General features: G+C 38.9%; 1 protein-coding gene across 2 annotated transcripts in view; it reads left to right on the top strand.

Annotated features, from left to right (window-relative positions):
* Positions 1 to 12643, top strand: part of arfgef1 (ADP-ribosylation factor guanine nucleotide-exchange factor 1 (brefeldin A-inhibited)) — a 221967-nt gene that overhangs the window by 124295 nt on the left and 85029 nt on the right. The window contains exons 5-6 of one of the 2 annotated variants that reach the window (XM_028803600.2): positions 9141 to 9320; positions 9404 to 9457. In XM_028803600.2, coding sequence (XP_028659433.1) covers positions 9141 to 9320; positions 9404 to 9457 — 234 coding nt within the window. The remainder of the gene's footprint in view (positions 1 to 9140; positions 9321 to 9403; positions 9458 to 12643) is intronic. The other variant, XM_028803601.2, reaches the window with a different exon arrangement.

The raw sequence follows: 12643 nt of genomic DNA, 5'->3' as shown, positions 1-12643 counted from the left end.
TGATATAACAGCCAAACACACGTTGCATTCTTTCTTTAAGGGAAATGAAACATTGATCAGAAAGATCTTCCAAACACTGTTGCAGAAGTTCATACAAATGTGTTGTACTTGTTGATTGCTTTCCTTTCACCGTTCTGTTCAGTTCATCCCAAGCTAACTCAGTGTGGCTTTAAGTCTGCAGAGTGTGCTGGCCATTCAGTGTTTTGAAGTGTGCCTTCTTGTTCTTTTCTTTTAATGTAGTTCCAACATAGCCTGGAGGTATGTTTTGGGTTATTGTCTTGCTGTAGGATGAAACCCTGACCTACTAGATGCTGACCTAAAAGTGTTACATGGTTACTCTGTGCAAGTTTCATCTCTGCCGCCAGCAAAAGAACCCCAGACCATCACAGTTCCTCTTCCATTTATGACAGTTGTTGTCACACATTTAGGAATTATGCTTTCACTAACTCAGCGGCGTACAAACAACCTTCTTTTGGAACTGTAGAGTTCATGTTTTGATTCGTCGGTCCGTAATCGTTCTTTCTTCTAGTCTGCAGTAGTCCAAAGCTGGTATTTCAAGGCCCTATTTTCTTCTTTTAGGAATGGCTTTCTTACTGCCACTCACCCTGTCAAACCTACAGTACAAAGTCTCCTTTTTTCAGTAGAAACTTAGAATTGCTTTTCTTGACTGCTGTTACACTGTGTTTGAAGCTGTTGTGCTGTGAGGCGCCTATCATTCAAGCTGGTGACCCTCAGAAACTTGTCTTCTTATTGGGGTGTGACTTTGGGTTGGCCAGATCTCTTCCTGTCAGAGTTTATTCCAGTGTCCAGTTGCCTTTGGATTGTGTAGAACACCATACTCATTGATGCTTTGATGTTTCTGGCAGTTTCTCCAAGGGAAAGGCCTACACTTCTAAGGGTAATAATGCTCAGTCTCATTTCATTTTTACGTTTTCTTGCCACTGGAATTTGAAACTTTCCACAGTTTGACATTGTCCAAGTAGTACTTCAGAGGGTGTAGTAACACAGCCTGTTCCAACTCTGCTTTAAGATAGACAGAGGGTTTTTAACACTAGAATCCCTGAAGCCTACGAAAAAACTTGTAATGTCAAGCCACCTTAAATTCCCTTGTACCTCCTCATCAGCATCTTTTGTTTTGCAAATGTGTCGATCAGCAGCAGGCAGCCTGCTATGCCATCCCCCACCATGCAGCTTTAGCTGTACACAAAGTTCTCCCAGCTCAAGTCTGATGATCTTGGTGTGAGGTGCCTTGAATTGTATAGGGTAAATAATATATTGTTATTTGGAACACATACATTTCATGCATGCTCTGTGTCTACAACGATCTGGGTAAATGTAGGATGACAGGAAATGCGAGGCAAGAAATGTTGAGCACATAACTAGAACAGAAACTTTTTTCATGTTCTACCAATAATGGGCAAAATGCCGACGTTAAGTGTATAATGTGTGAAGACTGAAGTCCAAATATTAAATAAATACATTCATAAAAGACCTAACAAAGATATAACAAAACAAGTAAGCTTTTTTTCAAGAATTTAACCAAAGTAAAAAGAAATTGGGATAGGGTACGACACACACATATACGTCTGCTTGGCTGGTGCAGGAGTAAGAACTGCTACCTCCAAGTCGAGAAGTTATGGGTTCGATCCCAGGTCCTTCACGCATTAACTGTTTTGAGTAGTGAGCAGCTATTATTATTACTATTATAGAATAAAAACATGCTTTTGATTTATTTGAGTCTGTAACATCCGGTGTAAATATATGGTACTTGTAAAAGTTAGTTTTGTTGTATTATTCGTTTCTTGTAGGAAGGGCTTCTGTTGTCTTTGTCCAATGTAGAAAACTCATCTGAGTTCACCTCTGTTATAGCACGTCTTTATTTGAAAACTAACAGTGTCAGATCGGGGGGAGTGTTTACATGACTGGGAGAATAAAAGTGAATAATAAAACAAAACTGAAGTGTCAGCTTCAGTACGTGAGCAATGGTACGAGAATGCAGTCAGACTCCTTTTTTTTGGGTACATACACCATCTAGATCTAAACACTAGCGTGAAGAGTCGCTCATGTACTGAAGAGTCTATAGTTGCATGTGGACGCACTTTTCGTGGTATTACACGTGTACTTTGTCAGCATGCCCGTGTCGATTAAACACAGGAAGCTCTGCAGTCTACTTATGACTTTACGCTGTAGGAAGATAAGTAAATAAATCAAGGTAAATAACATTTGATCTGGCTTTTGTATAAGTAACATATGAATGTTTTTCATATAAAGGCCATCATAAAACATAATCACAAACAGGACTTTGCACGATACCTTGGCGAGCTTGGCATGCCCTGTTTTTTCTTTGAAGGACATGCTTTTGGCACATTAACTGGCAGGATGATGCCTGACCTGTTGTTGTTTTTATTCTATAATAGTAACAATAAGAGGAGCTCACTACTCAAAACTATTGCACTTGGAATCGAGCTGGTGACCTCTTGACTACGAATCAGCAGTTCTTACCGTTGCACTGTCATGTCAATGACTCTGACCTAATTTCTTCTTGAATAAAAGCGCACTTGTTTTGTTATACTTGTACCTTTTGCAAAAGTATTTATTTGATATTTGGACTTTAGTCTTAACACATTATACACTTCATGTCTACATTTTGTCAATTATTACTAAAATATGAAAACTCATTTTTTTTAGTTATGTGTTCAACAATTTCAGCCTCGCATTTCATTCTACATTTACACAGATCGTTGCAGACACGGAACACACATGAAATGCATGTATTCCAAATGAATATATATTATTTACCCTATACAACTCCAGCAGGCTGCTTGTGCTGATCGACACTTTTACAAAACAAAAGACTCAGAGAGGTGCGAAGGGGTTTATGGTGGGCCAGGATTATGAGTTTTTTAGTAAACTACAGGGATTCTAGTGTTAATAGCACATTTCTTTCTGGTTTTGTTTTTTTGCATTGGTCTTTTGAAATGTCTTCTATGTCTCAGCCACATTCTGCACCACAGTCACAGCAAGCTATAATATTAAATTTGTGTTGCTAAGTAATAAATACAACCATAATTTTAAGTTATGTTTCAGTGATTGACCTATGGTTTGACTTTCTCATAGATTTTGCTAATTTTAAGTTGAGAAATAGAAGTGACATTACCTTTACTAGGAATATGCATGTTACAATCCAATGTACATTAGGAAAACAACAAAGCAATCAACTTGTAAAAAATATTTTCTTGACTGCAACATCCAAATACAGTTAGTACTGGTACTTGTAGCTTCTTCTCTACCATTTACATTCTTCTGCTTATGTAAATGTTTCAGGAAAAGCAAGCCTTACATAATTTATAAAGCACCACATTTTTTTAAACATTAATGTTTTGTGTATTTAAATTGTCTTAATGATGTTTGACACATTTGAAATAATGGCATAAGCTTATTTTGACTGTGTAGAATTTTGACAATCTAATATCTTGCCCAGAATAAGCAAACATGTTAATTTGGTATTGTGATAAGTGCTGGTTGTGCTATACCAGGCCTTTTGCTGTGGTGCTCTAAATTGTGCTTGGGCACATTGTGTTTGCCTAAATTAATTTTCCAGAAATTGTTTGGAGATCACATGTCTGCATGTTGAATTGATTGGACATAATTTAGAAAAGCAGACACGTGTGTATATAACGTCCCACAATTCACACTGCATGTCAGGACGAAAACCAAGTCATGAAGTCCAAGGAACTCTCTCTAGACCTGGTGAGGCATACATCAGGGCAAGTGTATAAAACCATTTTTAAAGCATTGTGTGACCCCAGGAGTACAGAGGCCTTAGTAAGTTTGAAATGGATAAATATTGGCACCACCATGACTCTTTGGTTATCCAGCCAAACTGATTAACCGTGTAAAAAGGGGCTTAATTAGAATGTTGACCAAGAACTCAATGGTCACTCTAACATAGATTCAGAAGTCCTCTTTTGAGAAGAGAGAACATTTTGGAATGATGACTATCTCAGCAGCACTCCATCACTCAAGTGTTTATGGTAGAGTAGCTAGACGAAAGCCTGTCTTGAGTAAAAGCACATGACAGCTCTCCTGGGGCCTCATGCATAACGCCATGCGTAGAATTCACAGTAAAACATGGCGTAAGGACAAAAGTGGACATGTGCGTACGCACAAAAAATCCAGATGCATAAATCTGTGCATTCGCCAACTTCCACGTTGTTCTGCTCCATAAATACCGATCAGTATGAAAAGTAACGCACATGCACACGCCTACTGCCCCACCCAAACTCCTCCCAGAATTATGCCTCTTTGAATATGCAAATCAATATAAATAGCCCTTTAAGCTCAGTGTTCTGTGAAAAGGCAATGGCAAAAGCACAGGGGAAAATAGAAGAATTTCAGCAACTACCAAGTGGAGGCAAGAAAAAACGAAAGAAAAACCATAAACAGTGGTATGAACAACAAAAGGAAGTTGATCAAGTGGCATAGAATGTCAGAGAAACTCGAAAGCTCATGTTCACAAAGTCGCACAGTGCCCGAAATAAAAAAAGAAGTTGTCAGATACCAAAGTCGCCGTGAAAAGGCGAGTCGTAGCCCACCGTCTGAGTGTCATATGAAAGCTTATTAGGGTACAGAGTAAAAAAAGGCACACAGTGTGAAAAAAGCACGAAATGTCAACTTTAATCTCGAAATTTCCACTTTAATCACGTAGTTTATTTTGTCATTAAAGTAGAACATCATAAACTTCATCTTAAAATCATTTAATTTACTAGTTTCTCAAATCCCATCGTAACTAAAGTAGCACGTTAAATGCTTTGTTTTGTATGCGTTCTTCTATGTGGTCTATGTGTGTGAATCACTACGTGCTTCTTAAACAGGCTTTCTCTTCCTCCGACTGGACATAGAATCCATTACATTCGTGATATTAAAGCTCTCTGAATAATTAAAATACTGAGATGTATACTTGATATCATTTTAATGATGATAAGAGTTAAAGCATGTTATTAAACATGGGAACACGGTGGCGCAGTGATAGTGATGAGCTGGCACCCTGTCCAGAGACTGCCTCATGCAAGATGCTTGCTGCGCCATGCGCAACCTTCGATGAAATAATTTATTGCAGCACTAAAGTCTCATTCAAACGTACTAACTCCCAATTCCTGTCCTTCCTTTTCTTTCTCAAATCGCCACACAGTCAGCTCTGTAATAGATGTTAAGCTATCTGTAAGCTTAGAACGCTGATTCTTCAAAACTTTTAAGGAACATTGAAATATCTTTGTAGTACATGTTTAATAATTCCATCCATCTAGCTATCCATCCATCCAGGGTCATGCCAGTTCCAGCAAGAATGCAGCGCGAGGCAGGAACAATCCCTGAACCGCCAGCTCCTTGCTAGTGCTGTGACACCGTGTCCTCACATGTTTAATTATTAACAATATAGATTATTTAAATGATGTTAACATTTTATCTGTATATTGTAATAAACATATTTTGCTGCATTTCATCTTAAAAATGTTATCGTCATCATATGTAAATACGCACTTTATAAAGTGGCGCAGGTTGTGCAATATTATAACTGTAGTGCAAGTTTACAGTGAGGTAATTATACTAATAAGTACAAACAGTTCTATAAGGAGCACTTGATGGACTGATTGAGTGCGTTTATAGTTCTTGGGATGAAACTGTTTCTGAACCGCGAGGTCAGTACAGGAAAGGCTCTGAAGCGTTTGCCATATAAGAGCAGTTCAATAGACAGCATAATTCTCTTTCTGATCAGATTGCACACTCGGATACAGTGGGATAAATAGTCTGAGTGGTGCATTGAGAGGAAAAACTCTAAAGCAGCTATGGTATTTGGAATAGTTTGGCCATTCTGTGGACCATTATATTGTTACAGGTTAATTTCAATCAGCTGCCTTAAACTAATAAACAATGTGCGGTTAATTTCAGTATATTTGATAAAGCCGCGTCAGGGTTGTGGATCTAAAAATGAAAGGGAAACCACACTGTAATAAAAGCACTGCTTTGACACTGGATGCTGCCAGTTTGCAAAACCGAGCAGGGAACTTGCGTATGCCAAGCATTTAGCTAGCGTGAAAATGTACGTGGCTTTACGCCAAGTTTACGTTTTATACGCAACATTTTTGTGCATACGCACCATTTACAGTGCATCCGGAAAGTATTCACAGCGCATCACTTTTTCCACATTTTGTTATGTTACAGCCTTATTCCAAAATGGATTAAATTCATTTTTTTCCTCAGAATACACACAACACCCCATAATGACAACGTGAAAAAAGTTTGAGATTTTTGAAAATTTATTAAAAATAAAAAAATTGAGAAAGCACATGTACATAAGTATTCAAAGCCTTTTCCATGAAGCTCAAAATTGAGCTCAGGTGCATCCTGTTTCCCCTGATCATCCTTGAGATGTTTCTGCAGCTTAATTGGAGTCCACCTGTGGTAAATTCAGTTGATTGGACATGATTTGGAAAGGCAAACACCTGTCTATATAAGGTCCCACAGTTGACAGTTCGTGTCAGAGCACAAACCAAGCATGAAGTCAAAGGAATTGTCTGTAGACCTCCGAGACAGGATTGTCTCGAGGCACAAATCTGGGGACGGTTACAGAAAAATTTTTGCTGCTTTGAAGGTCCCAATGAGCACAGTGGCCTCCATCATCCGTAAGTGGAAGAAGTTCGAAACCACCAGGACTCTTCCTTGAGCTGGCCGGCCATCTAAATTGAGTGATCGGGGGAGAAGGGCCTTAGTCAGGGAGGTGACCAAGAACCCGATGGTCACTCTGTCATTGCTCCAGAGGTCCTCTGTGGAGAGAGGAGAACCTTCCAGAAGGACAACCATCTCTGCAGCAATCCACCAATCAGGCCTGTACGGTAGAGTGGCCAGACGGAAGCCACTTCTTAGTAAAAGGCACATGGCAGCCCGCCTGGAGTTTGCCAAAAGGCACCTGAAGGACTCTCAGACCATGAGAAAGAAAATTCTCTGGTCTGATGAGACAAAGATTGAACTCTTTGGTGTGAATGCCAGGCGTCACGTTTGGAGGAAACCTGGCACTGCTCATCACCAGGCCAATACCATCCCTACAGTGAAGCATGGTGGTGGCAGCATCATGCTGTGGGGATGTTTTTCAGCGGCAGGGACTGGGAGACTAGTCAGGATTAAGGGAAAGATGACTGCAGCAATGTACAGAGACATCCTGAATGAAAACCTGCTCCAGAGCGCTCTTGACCTCAAACTGGGGTGACGGTTCATCTTTCAGCAGGACAATGACCCTAAGCACACAGGTAAGATATCAAAGGAGTGGCTTCAGGACAACTCTGTGAATGTCCTTGAGTGCCTCAGCCAGAGCCCAGACTTGAATCCGATTGAACATCTCTGGAGAGATCTTAAAATGGCTGTGCACCAACGCTTCCCATCCAACCTGATGGAGCTTGAGAGATGCTGCAAAGAAGAATGGGCGAAACTGGCCAAGGATAGGTGTGCCAAGCTTGTGGTATCATATTCAAAAAGACTTGAGCCTGTAATTGCTGCCAAAGGTGCATCGACAAAGTATTGAGCAAAGGCTGTAAATACTTATGTACATGTGATTTCTCAGTTTTTTTATTTTTAATAAATTTGCAAAAACCTCAAGTAAACTTTTTTCACGTTGTCATTATGGGGTGTTGTGTGTAGAATTCTGAGGAAAAAAATGAATTTAATCCATTTTGGAATAAGGCTATAACATAACAAAATGTGGAAAAAGTGATGCGCTGTGAATACTTTCCGGATGCACTGTATACATGAGGCCCCTGGTGTTTCTCCAAATGGCATTTAAAAGACACTGATAGCGTGAGGAAGTATCCCAAAGCAAACAGGCGAGACAACTCTTGAGTGGTTTTCAAGATAAAACTCCAACTGTCCTTGAGCGGCCCATCCAAAGACCAGACTTAAACCCCAATGAAACATGAAGATGGCAGTTTGCAGATGCTTACCATCCCATCTAATTGAACTTGAGTGGATCTGCCTGAAAATAATAGGATAAATTGACCAAATCCAGGTATGCAAAGGCTTGTAGCTGCCAAAGAGGCTTCTACCTGAATTAAGGTCTGAATGCTTAATATGAATGAAAGATTTCACCTTATGATTTTAAATAAGTTTGCAAACTTTTCTAAAAATATTTTTGTCACTTTGTTGTTATGAGGTGGTATAATATTGATTAGCAAAAATTGCAAATGTATGAAATTAAAATTTAAGTGTGAGAGATTAGGGTTAGTGAAGGGGTCTGAATACTTTTTGAATCCACTGTACATGATCTTTAAGTTAAGACTATTATCGAGTATTTTTTATAATCAGGAAATGTATTTGTACAACATTTTAAGAAAACATTGTACTAGTGGAATAGTTTTCTAATAGTATTCCTTGCAGTGGTTTGGTTGTCCAGACCTCCATTTGATACTGCCTTGTGTTGAATATTGGCAGGTGAGACCTCATATGCTGTGACCCTAAAATTGACAATATAAATTGATGGGATATATTGCTGCTTCTTGCATTTGTAATTAAACAGGAAACATTTTAAAGGCATGTACCTTATTTCCTCTCCCCACAAAATATATACCCCAGTTTGGCATAATAGACAGTGCAACTGAGCATAGACTATTATATAAGTGTTTAACGTAATTATTTTATAAGTAGACTTAGCATAGCAGATTTTGCATATTTTATTATCTGGAAATCACCTGTCTAGTACCTTATGTATACGCATAACTTGTTACTGAAACTCTCTGCATGTGGATCCCAAAGAGACACTACCTGTTGGAGGTTCATCATGTCTACATCTAGTAATGGCTGCTATCAAAAAGACAGCATAAAACAAGCAAAATAAAATCAAATTGTCCTGCAGCACATGTTTAACTTTTAATTATTTGGATGTGAAAAACACACAATAAAAACTGAAGTATTTCTTGTTTTAGGCTAAAATCAAGGCTGAAAACTTAATGTTAAAATGTAATTATTTAGTTTTATAATAAATGTAAGGCTGCTACTGGCAACAAATATCAATGTGCAGATTTTGTTCTGCTACTAATAACAAATATCATTGTGCTCTTTTTGTTCAGTCATTCTAAATATATTTCTTTGTTTCCTAGGCTTTACTGACAGCCGTAACTTCTCAACAGATAGAAATTCATGAAGGGACAGTATTGCAAGCTGTAAGAACATGCTACAATATTTATCTGGCCAGCAAGAACCTCATCAATCAAACCACAGCAAAAGCTACACTTACTCAGATGTTGAATGTCATATTTGCTCGTATGGAAAACCAAGCAGTAAGTAGTTTTTGTGCAATTGAATTGCCAAAGGTGGCAAGGAATGTGTTGCTGTTAATAACAGCTTTTTTCCTAATGTATAGCTCACAGATTACAGGATTTCATGTTCATTGGCATCAAGAAAAAAAGAAAGACAGGTAAAATGTTATGGGCTGACTTTCTATTGCTTGAATAGTGAAATAGTTCTGTTTGCTTTGGCTTGACTCTATTAAAGGGTAACAGTGCTAATATCACTGAAATCTGCTTAAATCAGTTTGCTGTTGCTTTATTGCTTGCAAAGTTTACTCTCTCCTAGAGATACCGGTAGCTTTGTGGTTTAAAATGCAGTATACCTTATGCACTAGATAGATTAGTCTCTTAATGAACTGCACTGCTTTAATCCCAAGAGTGCTGTGTAGTCAATACCAGCTTATAAAAGTGAAAGTTAAGGTTGGATTTAAATTTTGACATTTCATGCAAAGAAGGCATTGTTTGTGACGTGAATGTTTTATTTTTAAAATAAATCTTTTTTGCTGAAAGGTGACTTGCAGCTTTTAAATGTTAATGGGTATAATAAGATGCAAATTCTAGGGTTACTAGAATTTGACTTTCAACATGTTTTAAGTTGGTGAAGATCGGTCATTGACGTAAAATTACTATAGATAATAAATATGCTGTTCAAGATAATAAAGGAAATAGCACAATAGACAGCGGCACAAGTTCATTGTTTGCATGTTGCATGGTTGTAAGAATGAGTTTAAGACCAATTTAGGTTGCATGGCCAGTTACATAACTACAGCCTTTGTGCCTTTTATTGTGATGTGGTATAGTGTACATATTCATTCATTCATTTGTTCATTGCTATGAATGTGAATGTGAATGTGTAAGCTTGTTTCACTCATCTTGTCATGTGCATTGTATTAATTCAGCTTTTCGTATGATATGCTAATGGAACATATACATCTTCTGAAAAATTTGCCTTTATGCTTTGCATTCAGTAGATGTGTAGATAGTCTACAGGAAAATGTACAAATTACTGTTTAATTTAAATCGTGTTTTGGAAGGTACTATAATGGTGAGTGTATAGGCTGAATAAAAAATGAGCTGTAAACATTAAGTTCAAGGGCACAAAAATTTTTTTAGCTACAGTAAACCTCCTTATGCTGGTAGTAATTTGAAAGCTGATGCTATGTTGGGCTTATGGCTCTAAAGAAACACACAACATAATATGTGAACTGTGCTGTCCAAATCTTTTCTAAAAGGTTAATTAATCATGTTATAATCTTTAGCTTTTTAAAGCTATTAATAAGGAAATAAAAGATGAAGAATACATTAGGTTTTGGTTCTTTTGTGGCAGTAAGATAAAAACAATTATCCTTGTATGGTTCTGTCATGCTGTTTGATTGATTCCCTTTAAACATGGAATTTACACTAGTGACTTTGTTAGAAATAGAAGCTTGTAAAGCGGATGCAGAAAAACATAAATGATGAGCCACTAATTCGTCTAACATTTGCTCCAAATACATCACATGTGACCAAGATAAGCCCTAGACTGCTAAATTGTGTTTGTTAAGGTTCAAATGGATCGGCATTAAATTACAAAAAAGTTCTTGTCTTCCCATATAACTCGAACTGCTTTTGACAGAGTTGGCATTGATGTACTGGGAATCTACCTTGTACTAAACACAAGTAGTGCTCCTGCATAATTTCACTGTTAAAATACGCTTTATTCAGTTTAGGGGCTTGGTTCATAATCTGTATTGGCGGTACTGGTTGAAAGGCAGAGAGCCATCCTGGACCAAAGTGTCAGTCAGTCATAGGATCCGTACATATATATATATACACACACACACACACACACACACACACATCAAGTCTGCCTCTTTGAGAACCAATTTGAATTACCAGTTAAACTGACCTGCATGTCTTTGTGGTGGATTTGTGAGGAAAACTGAAATACCAAGAGGAACGCCCACATAGAAATTTAGGAAATGTGGAAACTGTACACAAACAGTGACTGACCTTAAAAATTAAAATCCAGAATCCTGGGTCTATGTGGCAGTATTGCTAAATACAGTGCCACCTAAAAAAACCCAAAGTAAAAGTGTGAGTGTGTGTATATACACATTTAATTAACAGTAGAGAAAACATATTTTAGCAGACAGTTCTGAGTAGATACTGACTCAGGCACCGCCGCGAGTGGCAGCCTTTCCAGCAGCTCCGTGTATGACTTTATATTTCTACCTTTTTCTCTACTTCTCTGATCACTCCTACCACTTTCTTTTATGTGGACTCGTTTCCTGGACACTTTTTACTACTTGGACAAGGATTTTTACAAGCCGAGACTCGTCTATTCAGGTAGTCAACTTCAAGTGCTGAGAACAAAGGCCCCTGCCAGTGTGGTTCCCTATTTACCTGACTAGGTAAGAAGGTCGTATCATGGCAGCAGAGCTGGCGCTAAGGTAAAGGCTAAGCGACTAACAAGGAGGTGGCGATACAAGCCTTCGGTGATCCTGGGAAATGTGAACTCACTACAAAATATGATCAACGAACTGGCTGCGCTGGTGAAAAATGTCAGGACCTACAGAGAATGCAGTTTGTTGTATTTTTGTGCAACGTGGCGTACAACTAACATCCCAGATGCTAACGTGGAGCTACCCGGGTTTAGCATAGTTTGAGCGGACAGAGATGCAGATACTTGCGGGAAGCGGAAAGGAGGAGGACTCGCTCTTTATGTGAATTCAAGGTGGTGCAACTCTGGACATGTAAACGTCAAAATCTCCACTTGCTGCAGGAACATCGAACTGTTGGCCGTAAGTCTGCGTCCCTATTACTTGCCCAGACAGTTTGGACACGTCATTGTTGTTATTGTTTACATCCCTCCTCGGGCGGACGTGGAGCTAGTGTGTGACATCATCCACCCCGCTGTTGCAAAACTACAAACAAAGCACCCTGAGGCACTTGTGCTAATCTCTGGAGACTTCAACCATGTGACGCTGGACAAAACATTACCTGCCTTCTCCCAGTATGTGGATTGTAACACCCGGGGAAATAGGACTATTGACCTACTGTATGCAAACGTTAAAGACGCATACAGCGCCACCCTGCTGCCTGCGCTTGGGAAAGCAGATCATAACCTGGTTCTGCTTCAGCCTCACTACAAACCAAGAGTGAGGGAGCTACCTACAACCACACGCTCATTCAGGAAGTGGTCTCCTGAGGCAGAGCAGGCTCTGAGAGACTGCTTTGGAACTACGGACTGGGATATCCTGCAGGGATCATATAGTGAGAACATTGACTACACTACTGACTACGTCAACTTCTGTATGGACATTGTAGTTCCA

Source organism: Erpetoichthys calabaricus, chromosome 6, assembly GCF_900747795.2.
Source record: "Erpetoichthys calabaricus chromosome 6, fErpCal1.3, whole genome shotgun sequence".
NCBI lineage: Eukaryota > Metazoa > Chordata > Cladistia > Polypteriformes > Polypteridae > Erpetoichthys > Erpetoichthys calabaricus.
Note: the sequence above shows the minus strand (reverse complement) of the source record. Positions and strands in the feature narration are given on the sequence as shown.